The sequence below is a fragment of the Lepus europaeus genome, chromosome 16 (genome assembly GCF_033115175.1).
Source record: "Lepus europaeus isolate LE1 chromosome 16, mLepTim1.pri, whole genome shotgun sequence".
NCBI lineage: Eukaryota > Metazoa > Chordata > Mammalia > Lagomorpha > Leporidae > Lepus > Lepus europaeus.
In genome coordinates this window covers 86,638,514-86,665,672 of record NC_084842.1, presented here as the reverse complement: position 1 = coordinate 86,665,672, position 27,159 = coordinate 86,638,514, and the positions used below count along the sequence as shown (strand labels likewise).

Genomic DNA, 27,159 nt, shown 5'->3' with positions numbered 1-27,159 from the left:
ACCCCTGGCCACCCAGCGCTTCCGGGCGCCCGGGGCGTGGGCGCTGCGGCGGGCGGCGGTGGGGGCCGAGGTGCAGGAGGGCGAGCGGGCGTCAGGCAGAGCTGGCTCCGGGGCTGGGGACGGGGAGCAGGGGTCGGTCCGCGTGGGTCCCGGAGTGGGCGGGGGGCTGCTGGTCCTCCTGGGATGAGGGAGGTGGGCGGGGGTGGGGGGCTGCCCGGTGCTCGTGGATATCCTGGTCCCTAGCGGGGTGGGGTTAAGTGGACGGGGTGGGTTCCTTGACCGAGGGCCAAAGGGCGCAAAGAGGAGGACAGGTGTGGGAAGGCGTGGGAGACCGGGCCAGGCTGACTAAGGGCGTGGGGGCTCGGACGGGCTCCGGTGCGGCGGTCCCAAGGACGAGAGACGCCACGCTTTCGGCGATGCTGGCCGGCCAGCCTCGGGCCCCGGAGCGCGCGGCGGTGCGTGCCAGCGTCCCGCAGAAGTTGGCCGAGGCGCTGAGCAGCCAGTACGGGCTCATCGTGTTCGTGGCGGGGCTGCTGCTGCTGCTGGCCTGGGCCGTGCACGCGTCGCGCGTGGGCAAGGGCGACCTGCTGGGCTTCCTGACGGCGCTCATGCTGCTGCAGCTGCTCTGGATGCTGTGGTATGTGGGCCGCAGCGCCGCGCAGCGCCGCCTCATCCGCCCCAAGGACACGCACGCCGGCGCCCGCTGGCTCCGCGGTGAGTGGGGCGCCCCGCGGCGGGCCTTGCCCCGGCGGCCTCCCCCTTCCTGGCCTCCCCCTCCTTGTGCTTCTCAGCCGGGCTCCTGCCTGGCTCCTGCTCTGTCCACGCCCTGCTCTGCCTAATGCCCCGCAATGGCCCTACTGACCCCTTCCTTTATCCTGGTCGAGGCTGCTCAGGTCTGGCCCCAGGGGCCTCTTGCGTTCTCCCTTCCCCTACAGTTAGCTTTCTCCTGCTCACACCCCCGTCATTCACAAAAACTGTTTCCACGCCTTTGCCTATTCGGTTCCCTACTCCCGGAATGCCTTGTGCTCCTTCCCAGAGCCGTCTGCTTTCCAAGCGAGGGCACGGGCCTCCCCAGGGAGGCTTTGCTCGCCCCCCCCCCCCCGTGGGTCTGATCACACCCCTCCACTTGCGCTCAGTCCTGGATGCCCAGGCCATGCTGTTCCTGGCAGCTCCAGCCTCAGTGTCAGCCCGGAGAGCACCCATAGCCACCTGAGGCTCGGGTATGGGGAAACAATGAATGGGTGGATGTGATTCGGGGCCCTGGGGCACAGAGACATTTGCTACCTAGGGAAGGGAGCTGTGCCCTCCTGCAGGGGAGGAGCTGCTGCTCTCCAAGGGGAGACAGAGCCATGCAGGTCAGAGGGAGGAGGCCAGAGCGAGGAGAGAAAGCCAGGGGACTGAGGGGCCACAGGCATTTCACACCAGGTTGTCTGGGCACCCTGACCTGCAGGTGAACCTCCCTAAGAGTGGGGCTCCACCCTCCTTGCACCTGAGTGACTTGTCACCTCCCTGCACCCGACGAGCCCTAGTTCGTAGTAGCCGGGGATCCCACGCTGGGTAGGCTGCGATGGCTGTGGGCGCACCCACGGTCCCTTCCCCGGTCTGGCCCAGGTGCCTCTGGCAGGAAGTACTCAGGCTCGTGGAAGCTCTCGCGGTTCGTGCTTATTTCTGCCTCGTACTGTGACTGCGAGGACTGTGTCCTGGTTCATCTTCTGTTGGGGAAATTGGACTCCATTCCAGGTGGCCTGAATTCCTGCTCTGAAAATGGTTGTTTTGGGGGAGGTTCGTGGTTTTGTGGTTGTGGATGACAGCGATTCCTGCGCCATGGGAAACCAACACAGCCCCCACATGACGCACACACCCTTTCCCCTCTGCTTCCCTGGAGTGGAAGCGCCTTGCCTTCACCCCTGCCTCGCTTCCTCCTCCCTCCCTCCACCTTCCTGTCCTCCTCCCTCCTCACTCACCCTCCTGCTCCCTCCCCTCCCCACTTCCTCCTTTCTCTCTCCCTCCCTCCCTCTTCTCTCTTTCTGTGCCTTCCTCTGTCCCCCATTCTTCCTCTCTCTTCCTCCTCTCTGACTTCCCTCCTTCCGGGATGGCTCTGAGCACTGGCGCCTGCATCTGTGGATGAGTGGTTGTGCCACTGCCCAAGCTGGGAAGCCAGAGGGAGGAGCTGCAGTGGGGACACAGAAACAGCCTCCTCTCATGCACGCGTCCCATCTGAGATGTCTTAGACCTCAAGTAGGGACCGAATAAATGAGGCAGAATAGCGCAAGTGCACAGTAGGTGATCGGTACGTGGTGGCATTGAGACCCTTGGCAGGCTGTCCCATATGAACAGCCATTTAGACAAGGCTGGGGACCATGGGGACCGGGCTGGCCTGGAAGCCTCAGCTGAGTCCCGTCTTCTCATCAGGAGTCCCAGTGACCTCTTGAGGAGGAGCTGGGAGGTGAGAGGAAGCAGCTGCCAAGCCTGGCCTGTCGTGACGGAAGCGAGAAGCAGTCAGGAGCGTGGGGAGCCCTTGGTGCCCAGGGCGGTGGCTTCGGCCCTGGCAGGGATGTGTTCTCTTCCAGAACCTTGGCTGGAAAGAGAGGCCTGGGTCCGAAGTCAGCTCTGCCCTGGTGCTGGGGACAGAGCTGAGAAGTGGAATGTTCTGAGAAGGCGTCCCTTGGTGGAAGTCTGGGCACCTAGGTTTTCCAGGGAAAGCCTTGGGGTCTCCCTGTGGGCAGTGCGCTTACCGCCCCCGGGCGTGTGAGAAAGTGAACGCTTTCTTTGGAACGAAGGCTAGCGTCCTTAAAGCACCGGCAGCATTGAGGGTTCACTGATCCAGCACCTGTTTCCCAAGCAAAGGCGTTGGTTTCTTCTACAAGAAATGGCAGCAGCCTCCCTGCCCCGTGTGTGCAGTGAGCATGAAAACCCAGCCAGCGGCTTGCCCTGCCGTGAAGCGCCAGGTCCTGTTTCTTTTCTGTTTCTGTTCTCTTTAAGAGACAGCGTGGTACACCCAGGAACCTTCCCTTTCTTCCTGTCCTGTCTCGGGCATAGAGACAGCTTCTGGGAGTATGGTGCTTTGGTTTGAAAAGTTTGTTTATTTGAAAGGCAGAGTTACAGAGGAAAAAGGAGAGAGAGAGAGAGAGAAAGAGGATCTTCCACCTGCTTGTTCACTCCCTAAATGGCCACAACAATCAGAGCTGGGATGATCCAAAGCCTGGAGCCCGGAGCCTCCTCTGGTCTCCCATGTGGGTGGCAGGAATCCAAGCACTTGGACCATTTTCCACTGCCTTCCCAGGCGCATAGCAGGGAGCTGGATCAGAAGTGGAGCAGCTGGGATTCTAACCGGCATTTGTGGGTTGTCGGCACTGCAGGCGGTAGCTTAACCCACTGCACCACAGTGCCAGCTCCTGCCCTGCATTTTAGAAACAATGCAAACAATACGCAGGGCATAGAGGATCAAGTGGGGCAGTGACATCCGGAAAAGTTCAGTGGCAACCCCACCTGCAGGGGGCAATTCCCTCAGGGAAGGGGCAGGGCTCCCCACGGCCCCTCTGGGGCTGCCACGAGGAGGTTGTGTCTAGATGCATGCATTTTCTTAGAGTCAGTGGTTCTGGCTAGGATTTCTGGTTTAACAGAGAACACAGTGTCAGGATTTCAGCACTGACGGGAGACAGCGGCTGTCCTCTCTGCAGCCCACTGGGATGGGACATCGTGAGCAGATGCCGATTCAGCACCCCTGGAGAGGAAGTCTGACCGTATGAGGAGGGTCTTGTCCCCCCAGCGCTGTGTGAGCCACTGCAGGACAGCAGTCACGTGGGACGTTCAGTCTGCAAGAGAGAAGGGTGCAGAGGCCACAGGGTAGAAAGTGGTGCAGTGTTGCACCTGTCAGTTCTGAGTTACCCTCTCAGCTGCCAAGAGTCACCTCCCCGGGAGCCTTTCCGGACCCCTGCCGTCCAGGTGCAGCCCCCGGCTTGTGTGTCGTCGTGACACCTGTCCGTTTCTTCCCCGCGGGAGATTGTGTTATCCAGTCACTGCTTGCTGGGCTAGCCAGAGCGCACGCTCCGGAAGGCAGACACCTTGTCTCAAGTGCTCACCATTGTGCCTGAGCTCCTGGCGAGATGCCCGGCGCGCAGTGAGTGCCAGGCGGTGTCTGCTCAATACCAGATCAATGAACGCATGGGCGAATGAATGAGTGGGTGATGGCAGAAGCCCCAGGGAGAGGAGGGTGGTTCTGGGATGCCACCTGCAGCTCAGTTAAGGAAGACATTTGAATGGAAGTGCCATGGCCACGGAAGGACACACCCTGAGACACAGGGACCCTCTCAGCCTCGGCTGTGTCCAGGGGGAGGCCGGATGGCTGTGGTCATGCTTCAGTGGGGAGCATCCTTGCATGGGATGGGGGTGTGGGCTGCCTTTGTGGGTCCTCCCACCTATGGGTGCTGAGGAGGGACTTGGGAGCTGAGCACAGAGGAAGGGTCTTCCTCGTGCCAACACGAGGCAGGCTCCCTGGGCAGTCTCCCTTATGCAGGCTCCCTGCGCAGTCTCCCTTATGCAGGCTCCCTGCGCAGTCTCCCTTATCCATGGGGGATGTGTTCCAAGACCTGCAGTGGAATCCCCAAATAGTACTGAACATATATATATATATTTCAGTAGATATTCGGTACATATAATACACTAATAATATGTACACTTAAGTATATATATGTACACTTAAGTATATACATGATATGTTTTGCATACATACAGTGCCTAAAAAACATTATATACATAACATTATAACAATATATATAACATTATATATAATATATAAATATAATAAATATAAATAATATAAATATAAATAATATAAATATAAATATTAATATAATATATATTATATATAACATTATAACTATATATAACATATATAATATATAAATATAATTAATATAAATATATAATATAAATATAAATAAAATATAATATAAATAATATAAAAATAAAATAATATATAAATATACTAAAATATAAATATATATAAACATTATATATATAACATTATAACAATATATAACATTAGCAATTCTAAAATAGAACAATTATAACAAAAATTATAACGAAAGTTATGCAGGTGTAATCTCTCTCCACGTCCCTGCAGACACCTTGCTCCCCTTTTTTCCTCTCGTGGTGGTGTGAGGTGAATGGTACAGGCTCTCTGACATGGTGTTAGGCTACGACATGAGGTTGCTGGAACACGGGCACTGTGACACAGCTACACTGCACTGATAACTAAGATGGCTACTAAGAGGCTAACAGGCAGGTAGGTGGTGGACAAGGACTAGGATGGTTCACAGTTTGGGCAGGAGGGAGTGAGGTGGTGCAAGATTTTTTCACAGTACGTGCAATTTAAAATGTAGCAATCATTTGTTTCTGGAATTTCCCATTCATATTTGCAGACCAGGGTTAACCGAAATCGTGGAAATCAAAACCTTGCTTGAGGCAAAGGACTGCTGGATCCTCAAGTCATGTGGCTGATAAACTTTCTGATTGGTTCTGGTTCATTACGTTTTTCTTTCTGGTTGACTGGCGAGTTTGTGGTGACAACAGCATCCCATTGATGGAACTCTCTAGCTGTGGTGTATTGTTCCGGGTGACTTCTACATAACAGCTTCTTTAATTTTCTCAGTACCCCTAGGGGATTTTTCTCACCTGCATTTTACAGACATGGGAACTCAGGCACAGGTAAGTTCAGTAACTGCCCAAGGTCATCAGTGAATCAGGATTTGAAGCTAGGCTGCTGGTCCCTCTTCATCATTGGTCCATCTTTGTACATCTGACTGTCTTGTAGCATGGGACTGATTTTTGTCAATGTTCCATGGCATCCAGAATTGTATACTCTCTTCCTGAAGCATGCGAGGTTGTACACACACACACACACACACTACTCTTATGTGTATATATGTATATAGAATATATACATATATATACATATATATGTATATCGAAAATCAAGTTTATTGATTTTGTGTCTTTTTTATTTTTAGCAGTAAGCATGCTAGCCAACTTTTTAAAAAAAGATTTATTGTATTTGAAGGACAGAGTTACAGAGAGAAGTAGAGCCGGAGACAGAAAGGTCTTCCATTCCATTGGTTCACTCTCCAAATGACCACAATGGCCAGAGCTGAGCTGACCCAAAGCCAGGAGCCAGGAGCTTCTTCTGGATCTCCCACACAGTTGCACTTGGGTCATCTTTTACTGCTTTCCCAGGCCACAGCAGAGAGCTAGATTGGATGAAGAGCAGCCGGGACTCAAACCGGCGCCCATATGGGATGCTGGTGCTGCAGGCTGGGGCTTTAACCCACTGCACCACAGCACCAGCCCTGCTAGCCAACTTTTTAAAAAAGATTTGTTTATTTGAGAGAGAGAGAGTTATAGACAGAGAGGGAGAGACAGAGAGAGAGAGGTCTTCCATCTGCTGGTTCACTCCCCAGATGGCTGCAACAGCCAGAGCTATGCCAATCTGACGCCAGGAGTCAGGAGCTTCTTCCAGGTCTCCCACGTGGGTGCAGGGGCCCAAGGACTTGGGCCATCTTCTACTGCCTTCCCAGGCCATAGCAGAGAGCTGGATCAGAAGTGGAGCAGCCGGGTCTCGAACTGGCACCCATATGGGATGCTGGCACTGCTGGTGGCGGCTTTACCTGCTACACCACAGTGCTGTCCCTGCTAAGCAAACTTATTTCTTTATAAAACCCGGGCCTCAGGTATTTTTGATGTAGCAGTAGAAAAACGCAGGAGGACAGAGCCTCCTCCAGTTCACTGGTTGTGAGGTTGAAGCCCCCGCAGAGCATGGCCTGGGTGATATCCTGTTCTGAGTTCTCTGCTGGGCTCTCACCAGGAAGCGTGCACGCCCACCTTCAGCTTCCGCCCTCTCCCTGCTCCGCTCTCCTCCCTGCGCTTGGCATGCCCTCACGCTCTGTGGCTCTGTGTGTTTGTTGTTTGTTTCCTGTCACCCTCACTAGCACGTTGAGCTCCCAAAGGCAGCCACTGCATTGTAGCCACTGGGCAGTGCCTGGCCGGAAGCAGGGGTTCGACAAACAGCGGCTGATAGAATTACACTGCGAGCGTCTCCACGCACCTTTACTCTGTTTCTCACCCTGCGTGCAGGCAGCTTCCGAGCTGGGAACAGAGCTGGAGCTGCAGCCTTTCCTTACCGTGCGTCCTCACTGACTCTGTCACTGTCTTCCGGTGTCCCGGGATGCACACGGGAAGTCTGGGGCCAGCTCACCCCTTTATGTTTTGTGCACACACCGGGATCGGGGATATGTCACAATGTAGCAGCGAAGCCGAACGAGAACCAGCTAACAACCCACTTTTTTTTTTTTTTTTTTTAACATTTATTTATTCCAAAGGCAGAGTTACCAAGATAGAAGGAGAGACATGGCCGGCGCCGCGGCTCAATAGGCTAATCCTCCGCCTAGCGGCGCCGGCACACCGGGTTCTAGTCCCGGTCGGGGCGCCGGATTCTATCCCGGTTGCCCCTCTTCCAGGCCAGCTCTCTGCTGTGGCCAGGGAGTGCAGTGGAGGATGGCCCAAGTACTTGGGTCCTGCACCCCATGGGAGACCAGGATAGCACCTGGCTCCTGCCATTGGATCGGCGCGGTGCGCCGGCTGCAGCGCACCAGCCGCAGCGGCTATTGGAGGGTGAACCAACGGCAAAAGGAAGACCTTTCTCTCTGTCTCTCTCTCTCACTGTCCACTCTGCCAGTCAAAAAAAAAAAAAAAAAAAAAAAAAAAAAAAAGAAGGAGAGACAGACACAGATTTATCCTCCGTCCACTGGTTCACTCCCCAAATGGCCACAGTGGCCAGCACTGGGCCAGGCTGCAGCCAGGAGCCAGGACTTCCATCTGGATCTCCCCTGTGCTTGAAGGGGCCCAACTACTTGGGCTCTCTGCTGCTGCTTTCCCAGGTGCACTAGCAGGGGGCTGGATCAGAAGTGGAGCAGCTGTACTAGAACCCGTGCCCACATGGGATGTTGGTGCCCCAGGTGGTGGCTTAACCTGCTACGCCCCAGCGCCAGCCCCCAAACAACCCACTCTTAGGAGAACTAACTGGGATCTGCGAGAACTACATTAATCCCTTTTGTTAGGCCCCACCCCCTAAAACTTCCACCACCTCAACATCCCTGCACTGGGGACCAAGCTTCGCACGTGAACGTTTGGGGGACACGCACAGATCACCCCCAATCCACAGCAGTAGGATTGCTCAGAATAGCTGAGGCAAACATTGACAGGTGATGGACTGCTGGAGCGGGAGAAGCTGTTTATGGCAGAGCCCCTGAAATGTCACCCACAGAGAGGTTCCGGACCAGTGGTTCCAGGCTCCCAGACCACTCCCAGTAGTGCCTTAACTCCGAGAACTTGTTAGAGACGCACAGCCTGACCTCCTGTATCAGCCACGCTGGGGGTGGAGCCAGCAATCTGGGTTTTCGCGAGTCCTGCCCGGAGTTCTGGTGCAAGTTCAGACATGAGAATGGCCTCTGTGGACCATCCTCATTTAATGCCCAGGGAGACTGAAGCCCAGAGCAGGGACGTGACCTGGCAGAATTCACACTTTGCACGGCCACACGGCCAGGACTGGCGCCCAGGTCCTGTGGCCTCAGGCCTGGGTTCTCGTGCCCAGCGAGGCTGCCTCTGCTCATCCTGCTGTCGCCTTGTGCAATCAGAATGAGCCCTTTCCACGCACTGGGCTGGATTTCCAGCACCACACAGTGGCTGCCTTCCCTGGCTTTCTTTCCCCCAGTGTCCCTCGGAGCCGTTTCTACAAGGCATGCATGCAGGGTGGGGCTGGGCGGCTGTATCTGCCGTCCCTGCAGGCCTCTGGCAGGGCTGTCACAGTGTCGCTGGCTGCTCTGCTCTGAGCTCAGGTCTTCATGCATGGCACTCATGGTCCAGGGTCCTCCTGGACATGGTGGGGAACACATGAGGGCAACTAGTGTTGGCTCAGGAACTTGGACCCTGACTAATTCCCCGCGATCACGCGCTTCCCTCACCGGTGTATTCATTGGTCACAGTGACTTTCCATCCCTTCCCAATGTTTTCCTCATATGCATATATTTGTGTACGTTTCTTTTGGCCAAAGCTGTGCTGATTGCAACAAAGACCTTGCCTAGCTAGGACCTTTCCGGATCACTCCCGGAGACGCTGCACCTGTTAGATTCTTCAGAGAGGAATGCTCCATTTGAGGCGAGGTTTAGCTTACAGAGGTTGTCCGCACAGGACAGACAGTGCCAGTGCACCTGTGCCTGCACCTTTGTTCTTTGCAGAGCTGGGTTTTAGGATCAGAGAACAGACGGTTTGAGTAGAACAGTGCCACTTGGATGGATGCATTTTTGCAAAAGGCCCTAAGGGCTTTCTGTCAACCACAGTCCCATTTGGTGAATGTTGTCAGCCCTCTCCACCCTCAGGGTTCGAGCAAGTGCTGATGGAAAAGCCTGGAAGAAAGCCACTGGTCTGTACTCAGCACGGCAGACTCCTTCCTTGTCGGTATTCTCTAAATAACACAGTACAGCAGCTTTTACGCTGCCTTACATCTGCAAACAAGTCATGATCCGTAGTACGGGGCAGGATGTGCACAGGTCCCACTTCATATAAGGGACATGAACACCTGTGGCTCTGGGCACCCACGAGAGGCCCTGGAACCAATCCCACACAGAGAGCAAGGGACAGGTGCAGAGGGCATTTGTCACACCCTCACCTATGCCTGGGCTGGGTACAGTGATGGACGGGACACAATACCTGCTTTCTGGATTCAGCTTATCAATGGTGCCATTACTTGTATCAAAATACTTATTTTTTACTTGCTGCAATAGGTATGTGAAATGTAAAATTTACCATAACGGTTTTCAAGTAGTGTTGGGTACTTGACGTTTGTGGTCTCTCGCAATTCCTTTTGCGAGATGCAAACTTGTCCCCGTTCCATCCGTAACTCCTCAGTCGCCTCCCCACCCCCACCCCAGGCAGCCACCATCCTACTCTGTCTCCGAACGAGGCCACTCTGGGGCTTCCTGTAGTGTCGGGCTGTTTGCCTCTGCCTTACTTCACTTAGTGTAACGTCACTGATGCTGTTGCACACGTCAGCGTTTCCTTTCTTTTCCAAGCCTGTTCCATTGTACGTGTATTCCACATTTTGTTTATCCACTCAGCAGGCACTGGGCTGCTTCCGCCTTCGGGCTGCTGTGAGTGCCGTTTTGGTATGGACACGGCTGTGTAAAGAGCCTTTAGTGCACCTGCTTTCAGCTCTTTCGGGTGTGTACCCAGAATCCGTGGCTCACGAGGTAATTGCGGTTTTCCTTGGTTTAGAGGCTCCTCCCTACGGCCGTCCACAACAGGTGCAGCATTTTGCGTTCCCAGCACTAGTTGCACAGGGGTTCAGATTTTCTGCACCCTGGCCAGCACTTGTCATTTTGTTTCTTTTTGTTGCTGTTTCCGTAGTAGCCATCCTAGTGGGAGTGAGGTGGCACCTCACAGCTTTGACTTTCCTTCCCCTAATAATTGGTGATGTTGGGCATCTTTATATCTTCTTTGAAGAAATGTCTATCCACGTCCTTTGCCCATTCTTTAAACGAGGTTGGTTTTCTTTGTTTTTGTTGTCGACTCATGAAAGTGCTTTCATATTGTGGCTATGAGCGACTTCGCAGATACAGAATTTGTAAATATTTTCTGCCATTCTGTGGTTGCCTTTTAACTATGTTGATAGCGTCCTGTGATGCAGTTTCTCATTTTAGTGTAGTTTACCTATTTTTACTTTTGTGTTTGTGCTTTTGTCATAGCTGAATCATCATTGCCAAGTCCAACGCCACGGAGATTTTCTTCTGAGTTTTCTACTTTTTGCTTGATATTTAGGTCTTTGGCTCATTTTGAGATAATATCACATATGGTCTCAGGAAAGGGCTCAACTTTAACATTTTGCATGTAGATATCCAGTTTTCTCAGCACCATTCATTAAGAAAACTGTTTTTTTCTCATTGATTGGTCTTGGTGTCCTTGTCAACAACCTGTTGGCCAGGATGTGAGTGTTTACTGTAATTTACTTGGAAAAGACTCGAGTGCATATTAATGCGCATGTGTGTATCCCTCCCCCAAATTTAGGCAGTATCACCTTGTTTGCAGTCATTACAGTCATCCTGGGATGCCTTAAAATTGGGTACTTCGTTGGATTTTCTGAATGCTTGTCAGCCACCGAAGGAGTTTTCCCTGCCACGCACACAGTGCACACCCTCCTGCAGGTAAGTCCCTGGGGTCTGGTTGTGCTGTGCCCCTGGGAAGTGTATCCCAGGATTCCTAAAACCCACATCACCAAGAAGTCTAGCAGAGCTGCTGCTTTGGATGCCTGTGTCCCATACCAGACTGATTTGAGTCCCAGCTACTCCACTTCTGATGCGGTTTGCTGCTAATCTCACCATGGGGCCAGCAGGTGATGGCTCAAGGACTTGGGTCCCTGACACCCATGTGGGAGACCTGGATTGAGTGCCAGGCTCCTGGCTTCAGTCTAGTTCAGTCCCGGTCATCGCAGGCATTTGTGGAGTGAACCAGTGGGTGGAAGATCTCTCTGTCTCTCCATTTCTCTGCCTTTCAAATAAAATGAACGTGAATGAATAAGACATTTGGCAGGTGCAGGCAGTGTGAGCTGCTGTAGACTTGCTCAGGGAGTCCAAGGTGCACTTGAACCCATCTCTGAGACTCAGCGCTTTGGCTGCTTCCACTGTAGGGAGGGGCTTGGACATGTTTGTGAGAATCCTATGGGGCAATCCTGCCAAGCCAGAGCCCACCAGAAAAGGTTTGGGGGGTGGGGATCTTGTTTTCTGCGAATAGGCATAACAGTTTTATGGAGATTCACATAGAATACAAGTTGCCCATATTATCGTACAATTCAGTGGTTTGTTGTACTTTTTAAAGTTGTGTGACCTTCACTGCGATCCTTTTTAGAACATTTTTATCACCCCCAAAAGGAGCCTTGTGCCAGGGGGCCGGTGCCATGGCTCACTTGGTTAATCCTCCACCTGTGGTGCCAGCATCCCACATGGGCTCCGGTTCTAGTCCTGGCTGCTCCTCTTCCAGTCCAGCTCTCTGCTGTGGCCTGGGAAGGCAGTGGAGGATGGCCCAAGTGCTTGGGCCCCTACACCCACATGGAAGACCAGAAGGAAGCTCCTGGCTCCGGATCAGCATAGCTCTGGCCATTACAGCCACTTGGGGAGTGAACCAACGGAAGGAAGACCTTTCTCTCTGTCTCTCTCTCACTGTCTGTAACTCTATCTGTCAAAAAAAAGAAGCCTTGTGCCAGGAAAACCACCCCTCAGTTCCCTAAGACACTTTTTCATTAGCTCCATATGAATTAAAATCTTTTAGAAATATGAGGTTTTTTTTCTTCACATTGGTGGGCTTGGTGTGGCTCAGAAGAGTGGATTTTGACAGATGTAGTTTAAGTGTGTAGCTTAGAGTCCGAAAGATCTCATGAAAATAATCTTGGGTGGGTTTTCAGTGTGGGTTCATCCTTGGCTCCATCCCTGGTCATGGCTATGAGAGTTAAGGCCACTGTCATTCTAATAACACAAGTAACAAAGTCATGGCCAACTTTCCAGCATGCAGAGTACTTTTCATTGGTCTCTTTGTGTAGCCCCTTTAGCAACTCCGTGAGAACAGGTGTGGAATTGTCACCATTATTTACCTTTTTTTTTTTTTTAAGATTTATTTGTCTGAAAGGCAGAGTTGCAGAGAGAGAGGGAGGACACACACACACACATGCACACAGATCTTCCATCCTCTGGTTCAGTCCCTAAATGGCTGCAGCAGGCAGGGCTGGACCAGGCTTTCGCCAGGAGCCAGAAACTTCATCGAGGTCTCCTCTGTGGGTGGCAGAGGCCCAAGTGCTCGGGCCATTGTCTGCTGCTTTCCCAGGTGTGTTAGCAGGCAGCTGGATCCTAAGTGGAGGAGCCAGGGCTCAAACTTGTGTCCTTATGGGATGCTGGCATTGTGTGGGGGCAGCTTAACCCACTGTGCCATACACTGGTCCTGCCATCTCTTCTTTCTTATTGCATACATTTGAAGTGTAAAACAGGATACTTGGGTATAGAGACACATAAGGAAGTGATTACTGCAGTCAAACACATTAAAGGTCTGTCGTCTCACGCAGGTACCTTTCTTTCCTTTTTTGGTGGTAAGAGCACTTACGATCTAGTCTCCGAGGCAGGCCGACCACCCACCGTGCTTGTGCTGTGTGTCGGATCTCACTAGGCCTTCTAATCTGCACCGTGTGCCTGCGACTCTGCCCCCATCACACTTCCCATCCCTTCCCCGGGAGCCACCCCTCTGCCCTCTGTACCTGTGTCTTCATTTTTATTTTTGTTTGTCAGCTTACACGCATGAGTGGGTTCGTGCATGATGGCCGTCTTCTTGTTTCTGGGCGATTTCTCTTTGCATAGCGTCTTCGGGTTTGTCCATGGTTATTGCCAAGGGCAGGATCCGCCCGAGGGCAGAAGCTGGAGCTCAGAGGACACGTCTGAGCTTCTCAAAGTCACCGCCCAGAGCCCCTGGTTATTCCTCCCCAGGAAAATAGTGCTGGGAGAGCGGGAACTTGCTCTTTCTGGGTCCAGCGATGCCATTCTAACAACCCCGTCTTCAACAGTTCCAAGGGGTCTGCAGGTGCACACCCAGCTGACTCATCAGATGGTTCCGGTGAGCCCTAGACTGCTGTTCCTTGGGGTCAAATGCCTTCTCCAGCGGTGAAGCTCTCTGCTGCGAGGGGCCCAGGGAGCTCAAATGCACTGCAGCTTGGGGGGGGAGGGGGCTCGAGAGGGGCCTCCTAGAGGGGCTGTCTTGCACCCAAAGCTGCGACGCATTGAGCCCCCCAAGTTCACAGCTGAAACCCAAGCCCTCACTGGCTCAGCACGTGTGAGGTCATGTGAGATGAGGATGCCAGGACGGAGACATAGAGAGGGATGACATCCATTTATAAGCCAAGAAAGCCTTCAGAAGGCACCGACACCTTGAACTTGGGCTCCCAGCCTCCAGGACTGTGAGATGATAGATTTCTGTTATCCAAACCACCCAGTGCCAGCAAACCAACACAGGGAGGGTCAAGTGCCTGCTCGGTTCTGGGGAGCCGTATCCCTCGGTGACGTCCTTACAGTGACACCAGCGACCATGGGAGATGAGCTTTATTCATTCACTCTACGCCTAAGGCTGGGGCAGACGCTGCTGTTGGTACTGGGGATCCAGGGCGGAGCTGCCCAGTGGCTGTCCACCTGCCGGGAGCCAGAGAGTCCCTGAGCGAAAAGGGGCAGCACAGGGGGTATGTGGCCAGCTTGGGTCTACGGGGGAGCATCTCAGAGCTGGTGGCGGGCATGGGGTGGAGAGCATGGGGTGGTGGGGTGTCTTTGGGACATCAGAAGAGGATGTCCTTGGTGGTGGCATCTTGCCCTGGGATGGGGTTGGGGTAGATGTGTGGTTGCAGAGCTGAGCTGGGCCTGGGGCACTGGCACACACTGGAGCCCCCGTTTGGTCAGCCCCTAGCTTGGCCTGACACTGCGATTTCAGGCAAATTACTTCACATTTCTGGGTCTCTCGCGTCTCATCTGTGAGGTGCAGAATGGAAAAAATATTTTTTAAAAATGGAGTATTTAAACATTCTAGTTATTTATGAGAGTGAGAACAAGAGTGAGCCACCTGGCTTACTTTCCCAATGCCTACAATGGCCAGGGCTGGGCTGGAGCTGGAGTTGAGAGCTAGGAACTCGATGCAGGTGTCCCACGTGGGTGGCAGGAGCTCAGCCAGGTGTACCCTCACCCGTGCTTGCCAGGTCTACACCAGCTGGAAGCTGGAGTCAGGAGCTGGAGTGGGGAATCGAACCCAGGCACTGCCATATGGAATGCAGGCTTCTTAACTATGGGGCCAAACACCCGTCCTGTTGATAAACACACAACGTAAAGTTGTCATCTGAGCCGTTTTACATGTACAGTGTACAGGCTTTGTTGTGCAACCAATCTCCACAAATTCTTCACCTTGCAAAACCGAAACTCTGTGCCCATTCAACCACAGCTCTGCATTTCCCTCTGTCCCACCCTCTGGCAACCACCACGCTGCTTGCTGTCACTATGAACTTGACCCAGGTATCTCGTACACGTGGAATCATACAGAACCCATCCTTCTCCGATTGACTTGGGTCACAAGGTTTGATGTCCAAGCTTCGTAGCTGTGTCAGAATTCCCTTCCTTTTCAAGGCTGGGCACTGTTCCCCTGCAGGTGCACGCCACTTCTGTCTACCCGCTCATCCGTTAGTGGGCACGGGGGTCTCTGCCACTTGTTGCCTCTGGGGAACGGTGCTGCGGTGAGCAGGGCGCCCAGCATCTAACCTGCTTGTGGTTGTTTTGGGTGCATACCCAGAGGTGGTATTGCACATGGTAATTCTAACACATGCACACACACACATGCACAGTATAACATGGCTGAAAAAAAGTGGGAGGGGCGAAAAATGCACCTTTTAGTGGAAACCGGCATTTCTTTGGTCCTTTCTGTATTCCCCCTATTCTTGTCGATGTTTTGCACAGAAGATGCAGGATTTTGTATTCCAAGTTTTTTATTTAAAGAATTATAAACCTTTTGTGCTGCTGTATAGTTTGTATAAAAAGCACCACTACATGGCTGCCTAATTTACAACTCATGGGGAAATACTAATTTCCTTGACTGTTCTCCTACTGTTGGGCTGAACATCACTGTTTGCAAGGGTCAATGCTGTCTTTCTTTTTTAAAATATTTATTTATTTGAAAAGGTAGAGTTGCAGAGAGAGGGAGAGACATAGATAGAGATCTTCCATCTGCTGGTTCACTCCCCACATGGCTGCAATGGCCAAGGCCGGGCCAAGCTGAAGCCAGGAGCCAGGAGCCAGGAGCTTCATCCAGGTCTCCCATGCAGGTGGCAGGGGTCCAGACATTTGGGTCATCTTTTGCTGCTTTCCCCAGGCCATTTTTCTTTAATTGTGGAAGGTTTCTGGGAGAGTTATGCCCTAAAAGTCTTTCCTGGGCAAGACAATAAATATTAGGCAAAACAACATGGAGATGGTAATATGTGTGCCCTGCTTTGTCTGGTTTGCTTTTTCTAACTCATGTGCAAAATAAAGGTTAAATAGGACACGCTTGTAAAGCATCCAGAAGCATTCGGCAATGCGGGATGCTCAGCATGCGTTCTTGTCCAAAATAAAATCCGGAAAGTTTCTGAATCTCCAGTGATGCCTGGCGCACAGAGGTGCTCGGGCAGAGTGGACGGCCGAGCTGACAGTGCAGAACGTTACAGGCACCAGGTCCTGCTCGTGCATCATCTCATTTCACTGCTCCCAGAGCCTTCCCTGGGGAGGCGCCAGGACCACCCCCAGCTCACAGACAGCAGAACAGAAGCGGACAGGCTCCGACTTATCCATCACCTTATGGAGCCAGGGTTTGCACACGGACCTGGCACCAGCATCTGTCCCCTCTACCCCTTCCCTGTGTGGCTGCTCGTGACCATTGGCCAGGGGTCTGGAAACACGCCCAAGGGTCTTCGAATGTTCACAGAGAAATGGAATCTCAAGATAATGTGCATTTTCCATGATTTTTCTGGGGCTCCCTCTGACACAATAGAGTGAAAGAAAAGATCAGACAGAATTAATTCTATTCTGCATTTAAAGCAATCAACATTTGGCTTAATTTATCCATGAATAGTCTTTGGATGCATATGCATGATATAAACAGGTTACAGGGTTTCATGCCAGGCAGGTTATCACCCCCACAGCCCATCCTGTACCAGACATCCTCAATCGATCACAGCACCCCATCCTTCAGCAGACCTCCTCAATCAATCACAACACTGCTTCCTGCTGAACAGGGAGAACTCGCTCCATGTCTCACCATCTGCTTCTGGATTGCGGCCCAGTGGGGAAGGGCAGTGCCGCCCAGGGCGAGGACAGCCAACCACTTGCTCCTCAGTGGGGAGTCGCTGAGGTCCCAGTGTTTTCCTTCACCTTCAAGTTTTATAGCTTCTCTGTTGTGCAGGTGCAATGCTGGGCTTCCCACTGATGCACGTTTCTTTTCTTCCTTTGTTTCTGTCTAGGTCTATTTTCTCTGGGGGCATGCAAAGGATATTATCCAGTCTTTCAAAACACTGGAAAGGTAAAACATTGGGGACAGTGGCTTTCTGTGTTGAGTTTGGAGTTTCACACAAAGTGCACCACTGCCATGCTGCTTGAGTTATAAAACCTGAGCCCCTCCCTCCTTCAATCCTCAAAGACGTCACTCGTGGCCAGGGAGACCTCCTGCTCTCAGCCCCTTCCTGGAGAAAGCCAGGGAGCACGATGGGGCAGGCTTGAATCTTTCACTCTGGCATGTTAGGCACTTCACCTTCCCAACCCTCAGTTTTCTCACCTGTAAAATGGGGGCACTGATGTAGCCTGCCTCTGAGGACTGGACAAAGCAACTGCTGTAGAGCCTGCAGCTTATGCCTAGTGCATGGTAAGTCCTTCGTACCAGCCTGCTCCATTGTCATCTCTGTCCACTGCTGTCTCGGGCGATGGTGAGCACCGTGGGACAGAATCCGCGGATGATGGGATGTGCAGCCCAAATGCAAGGCGTGGGAAGGCACAGTGTGCACAGACACACAAGTCAGGTGTCACTGCTTGCTATGTGAGAAAAAAATCCCCCATCACATCAGTTCCCCATGAGCAACCGGAAACTTCCGGCACCATTTAAGGTGACAGCTGATATTTAAAAGATTGGTTTATCCGTGGCACTCCTAGAACTCGTCCAAGAGACTATTTAATTAGAAATGGGTCTCATCAACTTGATGATGCAGCATCCTCATCAGTAGGCACTCGGGCATCTCTCGAGGGCCTGCTGAGTTCCCGCACTGCTGGAGACAGGCAGGGATGAGGCCAAGGTATCCTGGGCTGTGTGGCTGGCGTCCTGGAGTTGGCCCTGGGCCACCTGTGTTGTCCTCTGTGAGGTCCCAGGTGGTGGCCTTGGCAATGACTTTTTTTTTTTTTTAAGATCCCAGGCCATTAAAAGGGAGCTGGATTGGAAGTGGAGCAGCCAGGACTTGAACAGGTGCCCACATGGGATGCCGGCACTGCAGGCAGTGGCTTTACCCGCTACGCCACAGCGCTGGCCCCTTGGCAGTGCTCTTTAACCCCAGACTTATTAATACAAGAGCCTCCCCTCTTGCTGAGAGGGAAGGGGACATGTGAGGTCCCTGACCCCAGGGACCCAAGCTGGTAACTTCAAGCAACTCTACTTCCACCCCGCACACCAGCCGGGGCGGCGGGGTGTGTGTGTGTGTGTGATTCCACCTGCACTACATGGCCGAGGCCGCAGGCTCCAGCAGGTTGAGAGCCTGCCCCAGGTTGCCAGCGGGCCAGCGAGGAGCCCGGGTTCTCAGTCCAGCTCTGTCCCCGCGGGTGCTGGGTGTGAGCGGCGTGTGTGCGTGCGGGTTGCCCGCTCCTCCTTCGCCTGGGAGCCTGGCTCTGCTCGCCGCTCCAGGCCAAGGCCTATGGGTTTTGCTCCAGGCTGCAGGTTCCTCTTTGCTCACTCCACAGTGCTCCCCCCTTAAAAACCGTTCTTTCCCAGGGGCGAAGCAGGTCAGCCCAGGGTGGCGTTACGCATCACCAGGCTGCACTGGGACGGCCCCAGTGCTGATGCCCCGCCCCCCAGGCTCCCAGGTGAGGCCGAGCCGAGCTGCAGTGGGGTGTGTTTGGGGGCAAGGCCTACGGAAAGTGCTTGGGTTTAGACAGGTCAGGAGGGTGGGCCCCATGGGGGATTTGCGCTTTTATAAGAGGAGGAAGAGACTAGAAGTGGGAAAATTAAGGCTCTCAGTCCAAGATCAGACTGGTGGCTGGGGAGGGCTGTCCTCCTGGCCTGGGCGTGGCTGTGTCCCCACCCGGCACGCACAGATCTGGGTCCCTTCCTTTTCCTGGAAGGACACCTGTTCTGGGGGCTCTGAGCCCCGCCCACGTGACCTGCGCGACCCCCATGTCCTCCTTAAATCTCCAGATTCAGCCACACTGGGGCGGGAGCTGGGGGCACGGGGACGCACCTGGGTCTCTCACATGCCTGACCGTCTCTGCTGCTGTTCTGAACGGTCCCGCGATGAACGTCTCTGGTTGTTTTCTTGGGCTGAACTCCCGAGAGTGGCTCTGATGGGACAAAGGCTTTGCTGTTCTCAGCAAACGGGCACAGAGCGGTGTGTGCATCACCGAGCACTCCCGGCTGCCCGGTGCCGAGTCTCTGACTTACAAAGCACTTCTTGTCACATGGGCCGCTTATGCGGGTCCCTCTCTTGACAGCCCCCTGGGGCTGGGGACAGTAGCAGGACGGTGAGCCCCGTTTAGCTGAGCCCCGGGGTTAGGGAGCTTGCTTGGGTGCAGCTCTGTGGGACCCTGACACTGAGGGCCACTGCAGCGCCGGAGGGGTCTGCTTTGGTCGCTTCTTCGGCCGCGGCCTCAGGACCCTTTGGCCTAATTCCTTCTGAGCAGATGGGTAGCTGCCTTTGCCTGCTAGCTCTGTGCTACCCAGTCCTGCAGCACCCCCGGGCACACGTGGCTACAGAGCACATGGCCACTTCCAACTGACGGCCGCTGTCGGTGCCCCAGACAAAATAGAAAATATTTCACGAATAATTTTTTTGGTGTTGATTCTTTGTTGACGTGATGACACATTAGGTATATGGGGCTTCACAAAATATTACTAAAACTGTTGTCACCTCTTCCTTTTTTACTGTCATTTTTGATGTGGCCACTAGAGATTGTGAAATCACACACGTGGCTCCCATCTGCAGGCTGCGTTCTCTTTTCATCAGGCTGCGGGGCCCTGGGCCACGCATCCCGGCGTTTACCTCCAGAAGCTGCTATCTGAGCGCCTGGTCACGCCTTGGCCTTGCTGGCTGACATGCGAGACGAGGCGGGAGGGGGAGCGACTTGAGCTAGATACCGATTTATCTCCATTCTGTCTGCTTTGTTTCCGGGGGAAAGTGTGCAACATTTTTGAATTACCATCTATAGATTTTTGACTTCGATTGCTAAAGTGGAATATTAGGCGACCCCAAACATGCATGGCCACAGGGAACTAGAGCTGAGTCGGGGTTGCTCTCTCTAGCTGGGTCTGGCCCCTCCGTTTTCTGCAGTCCCCACCACTCCCTATCGCTACCCTGCCCTCCCACCAGGCTCTCCTAAGGCTTCCAAACTTGCCACCCACAGGCGTAACTATTTTTCTTCTGAGTACTGCCCCTTGGTGGTTTGAGTCCTTTTCTTTCCCCAAAGGTTGAGTTGAGAGAGACAGAGGCTCTAACACCTCGAGACCAGGATCAGCTCAGAAGCCGTGCCTTCCTGTGGTCTGGGTTTATGGGCATGAGAATGCTCCTGGTGTTGGGAGGGAAGCCTGCCCGTGGCGTGCAGGGCCGTGTCCAGACCATGGGGACAGGAGATCGCCAGCGGGCAGGGAGAGCGGTTTGCAGCTGTGGGCGGGGCCGGGAGTGCGACAATGCCTTTTGGGCCAGGAGAAAGGAGAGGATAAAGGGGACCCGAGCGCATTATGAGTCAGAGAAAAGCCAGCCGGTGGGAGGCAAACAGCACCGTCTGCCTTTGTGAGAGGCTCTATAGAGGGCGGCCCCCTTGCTGGTGCCACGGGGCAGGCAGCACGAGGGGCAGCAGGTGGGCAAAGCCCTAGCTGGGCACAGTCGCCCCGCCTGGGATTCTCTGTCCTTCCCAGTCGTGCCCGCACAGCGGCCTCCAGCAGCCAGGGTTCGGACAAGGAAAGGTCTTGCACAGGGTGGCTCACGGGAGCTCCACAGGGGCCAGCTGCAGTTAGAACTGAGAGGCGCGGCCAGGGCTAAGGCCACAGCTGCACCATTTCCCTGTAGGCAGGACGCGAGGACAAGCGGCCTCTTGGTGAACCAGAGAGGGAGCGGGCTTCCCCTGGGCTTCCGCACTCCAGGGTCGGAGGGGCCGGCTCCTCAGACAGCTTTAAGCAGTGCTTCTCCCACATCACCGATATTCGCTGCACCTGCCACCTGCAAGGCTCACAGCTGCTGCCTGACGCTGCCCGCGGCCCACAGGTGCAGGGAGGCCGTGGAGAACTTGGAACAGACAGTGATCCTATGCCAGCCTCGTCCTCACAGACTTCCCTCATTCTCATCTCTCATTCAGAAAGCCAGGGCTTTTCGGGCATGCTCCATAGGCTGCACCTGACTGGACAGCGTGGCCATGCTGAGCTGCACAGAGTCTCTGGCCAGTTTTAGCTCTGGTGTCTTTTGGAGGCAAGGCAGAGAGTGGAGAGTTGGGTGTGCCCACTCGATATTTCCAGCATGGCCCTTTCATTCCCCCTCCCCTCTCTGGTCTCTGCCTTCGCCCTAGGAAGTACGGGGGTGGGGATGGGGCTGGTTGCTTGCTTTCTGCCAGCCAGTTTTTTTTTTTTTTTTTTTGACAGGCAGAGAGAGAGAGAGACAGAGAGAAAGGTCTTCCCGTTGGTTCACCCTCCAATGGCCGGAGCGGCTGGCACACTGTGGCTGGCGCACCGCGCTGATCCGAAGCTGGGAGCCAGGTGCTTTCTACTGGTCTCCCATAGGGTGCAGGGCCCAAGGACTTGGGCCATCCTCCACTGCACTCCCGGGACACAGCAGAGAGCTGGCCTGGAAGAGGGGCAACCGGGACAGAATCCGGTGCCCTGATCGGGACTAGAACCCGGTATGCCAGTGCCACAAGGCAGAGGATTAGCCTATTGAGCCACGGTGCCGGCCGACCAGCCAGTTCTCATCCCTGTAGCCCTGTTTCCAAGGTCAGCTTCTTTAAAGTCCTGTTGGGCGTGGGTTGGGTTCGAGCAGGTGCATGGTGAAGGCAGAAGGGCCAGGCTCTGCGGTCTGGGGAGGTCGCAAGGAGCTGCCTCTTAGGGTCACACCCACCCAGCGCCGGAGCTGCCTGGTGGAGCCAGGATGGTGGTGAGAAGGAGGTGTGTGCATGCATGTGCGTGTGTGTGTGAGACGTATCTGTCCCACCGCCTGGGGCTTGGAGCTTTCCCAGGGCCTCCCTGGAGCCGGGTCTCTTGCTTCCAGGTTTGGGGTCATCCACTCGGTGTTCACCAACCTGCTGCTCTGGGCCAACAGCGTGCTGACCGAGTCCAAGCACCAGCTGAACGAGCACAAGGAGCGGCTCATCACTCTGGGCTTCGGGAACGTGACCATGGGTGAGTGGCGCGAGGCGCTTCCCGCCACTCGGGACACCCTGGGGACCCTGCCGATACCAGAATGTTCCGAGACGCGGGGCCAGGAGCCAGAGGCCTGCGGGTGCCCCCGAGTCCACCCCAGCAGACAAGCCTCTGTTGTTGCAAAGCTGCCACACCTGCCCAGGCCCGCCTCTGGCCCGCCTCCTGCCCGCGAGAGCAGGCTGTGTGAGCTTAATGGCAGGGTTCAGGGCCCCGTGTGACCCCGGCTTGCACTTGGGGGCTGGTTCTCAGAGTCCAGTTTGCCAGAAAAAGAAATGTCATTGTTTTCAACAACGGGAGCCTGGTGGTTGCTTCTGTTTGTGTTTTTAATTAAGCCCCCACAGCCCCAGTGCCATCTGCTAAGAGCGTGACTTTGGAACAATCCAGAGAAATCCAAATGGTAGGCGGCGGTGAGTGAGTTGCGGCCCACTGGAAGGCTTTCTTTCTCTGTACTTGGCTCACCATTTTGGCCCGCTTTCTTGCCCCTTGCTCCTGATCGAGAGCCTGTACTGCTCATCTTTGTGTTTTCTTCTGAGTTCTTTAGCATTTAGAATCAACCCCGTGTTGCTCAGAACACTGGGGCTGAGGGCCACGTCGGGGCAGGGCAAAGTGGATGCCTCAGGAGTCAGCCTTGTCCCCGGCACCCACCAGCTGTGTGACCCTGGGAGCCAGCCAACGTCTCTGGGCCTCCCTTGCTCAGGTGCGGAGGCCGGGGGCCTGAGCTGGGTGCCGTGAGGATGCTCTCCCGCTAACTACAGGAGGCATTTCCCGCACAGGGTATTTTTTTTTTTTAAAAGAATCATTAAAAACTCTCACACACAAATCATCTCACAGAGAAAATGAGAAGGAACAGGGGAACAGGTGTAGAAGACGATCGAAGTCACCTGGGATTTGCCGCCCGGGGAGAACCATCGTTAGCGTCTTAGGTTGATGCCCTTCCTGACTCTTCCCTGTCTGTCTACCTGCCTGTCACCCACGCATGGATGTTTTACAGAATCGGAGCCATCCTCTCTTCTCTCGTGTTGCACAGTCTCGTGTGAACACCGATGTGTTGCTAAGTAGCTTTCCCTTAACCACTCATAGTGTGCGGATTAGATGGGCTTGGGGACATGGAGGGGTCATTCTGGCCATGCATCATAGGATACATGAGAATGAGCCCCGACAGAGCCTCAGTGTGGTGGGAAGACCCCAGCCTGCACCCCGGGACACACTTCTCTGAGCTCCCCCACCTCTCCCCTTCATGCACTAATACCCCCCCCCCCCGAGGGGCTCTGCTCTCCCCTAGTTCTAGACGACCACACCCCGCAGTGCAACTGCACCCCCCAGGCCTTCTGCTCGGCCGTCTCCTCTGGGATCTACTATCTGTACCCCTTCAACATCGAGTACCAGATCCTGGCCTCCACCGTGCTCTACGTCCTCTGGAAGAATGTCGGCCGCAGAGTGGACAGCCTCCAGCCCCCGCAGATACGGTTCAGGTTTCACGGGGTCGTGGTGGGCTCCGCCCTGGGCCTCACAGCGCTGGCTGCCACCATCGGGGTGGTGGTGGTGTATCTGGTCCGCATCGGGCGCTCCAGAACCAAGAGCGAGTCGGCGCTCATCATGTTCTACCTCTATGCCGTCACCCTGCTCCTGTTCATGGGGGCTGCCGGGCTGGTGGGCGTCTGGCTGTACAGGACAAATGAGACATCGCTGGATGAGTCCAAAAACCCGGCCCGCAAACTGGACGCGGACCTCCTGGTGGGCACCGCCTCTGGCTCCTGGCTCATCTCCTGGGGCTCCATCCTGGCCATCCTCTGTGCCGACACCTGCCCCCCCTACACCTGGTACAACCTGCCCTACTCCATCCTGGTGATCGCCGAGAAGTACATCCAGAACCTCTTCATCATTGAGTCCATCCACCGGGAGCCCGAGACGCTCTCCGAGAACATCCAGACGCTTCGCGTAGTCACCGTGTGCGGTGGCGACACCACCACTCTCCCTTCGACCGGTCTCCAGAGCAGCGGAGCTGTGGCCGGGGACGAGGCTCCCCAGGGCGGGGACAGGCCACCTGCGGCCAATGGCAACGTGTGCCTGCGAGAAGCCGGTGGCAAAGCAGAGCGAGAGGGGAGCCTGGCCCGAAGCCCCCTCTGCCTGCAGGGCGATTCCAAGAGGAGAGCGCTGAGAAACATCGCCGCCTTCCTGTTCCTGTGCAACATCGCGGTAACCCACATCTCCTGCTCCTGAGCGCTTTCAAAACTGCGTGCCTTGGCCGGCGCCGTGGCTTAACAGGCTAATCCTCCGCCTTGCGGCGCCGGCACACCGGGTTCTAGTCCCGGTTGGGGCGCCGGATTCTATCCCGGTTGCCCCTCTTCCAGGCCAGCTCTCTGCTGTGGCCCGGGAGTGCAGTAGAAGATGGCCCAAGTGCTTGGGCCCTGCACCCCCTGGGAGACCAGGAGAAGCTCCTGGCTTCGGATCAGTGAGCTGTGCCGGCCGCAGCGGCCATTGGAGGGTGAACCAACAGCAAAAGGAGGACCTTTCTCCCTGTCTCTCTCCCTCACTATCCACTCTGCCTGCTAAAAAAATACACTGCGTGCCTTGTCCTTTGCAGATAGGAGTGGGGGCAGCTTGTCACAAAGCCCTCTGAGGAAGGGGCTGGGCCTTCAGAAAACTCGTGGGAAATGCAGACGACGAAGCAGCCATGCGTGGGTTTCATAACTGCTTCTGTCTTCATAAGCACTCACGGAGGACGAGCTGGGGGCCTCTCTCCAGGCCAAATGACTGGGCAGGGCCATCTGCAGTCAGAAGGGCCTTGGGTCGGCCCAGCATATCTGACCCTTGCTGTAGGTCTCCTGGGCGGTAGGGGGCGCTCTGCAGGGAGGAGAACTGGTGGAATCTGGCCCCAGACAGACCCTCGTCTGCATTGAGCCCCTGCAGTTACAGAGGAAACCTGGAGAGAGAGGGGCGGGGGGGGGGGGGGGGGAGAAAATCTTCTATCTGCTGGTTCATTCCCCAAATAGCAGCAATGGCCAGGGCTGGGCCAGACTGAAGCCAGGAGCCAGGCCCTCCATCTGGATCTCTCACGTGGGTGCAGGGGCCCAAGCACTTAGGCCATCCTCCCCTGCTTTCCCAGGCCATTAGCAGAGAGCTGGATCAGAAGTGGAGCAGCGGGGACTTGAACCGGTGCCCATATGGGATGCCAGCGCTGCAGGCAGAGGATTAACCAAGTGAGCCACGGCACCGGCTTGGGAGTGTCTTCTACAAGTCCCTCAAGCCCATGCCTTTTGTCCACACCCGTGATTTCAACAGACCTCTTCAGCAACGTCTGAAAAGCCACTTTTCCTGTGTTTTCTTTTTCTTTTTTTTTTTTTTGACAGGCAGAGTGGACAGTGAGAGAGAGAGAGACAGAGAGAAAGGTCTTCCTTTTTGCCGTTGGTTCACCCTCCAATGGCCGCCGCAGTAGGCGCGCTGTGGCCGGCGCACCGCGCTGATCCGATGGCAGGAGCCAGGTGCTTCTCCTGGTCTCCCTTGTGGGTGCAGGGCCCAAGGACCTGGGCCATCCTCCACTGCACTCCCGGGCCACAGCAGAGAGCTGGCCTGGAAGAGGGGCAATCGGGACAGGATTGGTGCCCCGACCGGGACTAGAACCCGGTGTGCTGGCGCCGCAAGGCGGAGGATTAGCCTAGTGAGCCGCGGCGCCGGCCTCTTTGTTTGTTTTTTTGATGGCCACATGAAGCCCTTGGTTTGTGGTTTTGGACTGGCTTGCACACAAACAGCCCCGTGGGAAACTCTGGACTCCAGGGGCGTCTGGTGCTGTGTTGGGAGCGGAGGCCAGGCCCAGGGTCCTGGCCCTGGCAAAGGACGCTCTGTCTTTCCCTCCCCGAGTTCTGCGACTCCCCCAGGCATGGGAGGGAGGAGGGGAGGGAGGAAGCAGGAAGGGAAGGTGGGACCCTTGCCCTGAGATCTGGACCCCCATGTGCTAAGGGGGCTGTGAATTCTCCCTCCTCGACCCCATCCTCGAGTCTGGTGGGCTCAGAAATGACCCAAGGCAATCTCCAAGTCTGGGCCGTAGCAGCCTGGTAGCTTTCACGTCCAGTGACTTGGAAGGCTGGCTGCGGGGCCTCGGGACACCACGTGCCTCGTCCAGCTACTCTGAGAGCCCACCATGCTGGAGGGTGTGGCTTTGCCTTATTCTGCTGTTAGAAGTGCGTCACGGGGCGTGGCTCATGGCCCAGGGAGGGGACTGCAGGGGGCGTGGCTCCAGGTGCTGGCGTCACTGGGGTTGTCCCAGGATGGCGGGGAGGTGTGGACGCGTGCAGTGGGAAGAGAGCCCAGGAGAGCGTGGACAGCGGAAGAAGCGGTGGCAGGGGAGGGCGTGAGAAAGGAGCACAAAGTTTCTTAGGTTCCCTGAGTGACCAACATAATAGGCTATTGGTCCAGGCTTTGCAAGCTGAGCTGTTTGGTCTTCATCTCGGGTGTTAGTGTTCCCATCTCACAGATGAGAAGACTGAGTATACTCAGGGCTGTGGGGGCGCATGGACTCAGGACTGGCTGCAAGGAGAGGTGGCGGGGCAGAGAGAGGCTCACGGAGGGCTCCTGGGTTCCATGGCTTCTGTGGAGAGGGGGAGTGCTGTGCAGTCTCCTGCCACCCCAACAGGTGCAGCTCTGTCGGTGGGGGAGTCTGCGTCCACCCTGGCGGCGCCTGGCATTGGTGTGGGACCTCCGGGAGACGCCGGGAAGCTGCTCGGTGTGACAGCGCCTTCTTCTTTCCCGCAGCTCTGGATCCCTCCTGCCTTCGGCTGCCGGCCCGAGTACGACAACGGCTTGGAGGAAACCGTCTTTGGCTTCGAGCCCTGGATCATTGTGGTGAACCTGGCCATGCCCTTTTCCATCTTCTACCGCATGCATGCAGCTGCCTCCCTCTTTGAGGTCTATTGTAAGATATAG

At 55.0% G+C, this 27,159-nt stretch overlaps 1 protein-coding gene across 1 annotated transcript; it reads left to right on the top strand.

Moving 5' to 3' along the window:
* The first annotated feature begins 416 nt into the window (after positions 1-416).
* On the top strand, positions 417-27,159 carry OTOP1 (otopetrin 1). Its single transcript, XM_062213187.1, has 6 exons — positions 417-714; positions 11,116-11,252; positions 17,105-17,163; positions 22,088-22,218; positions 23,522-24,435; positions 26,989-27,159. Exons 1-6 carry the CDS (start codon positions 417-419, stop codon positions 27,157-27,159), a joined length of 1,710 nt encoding a protein of 569 aa, XP_062069171.1.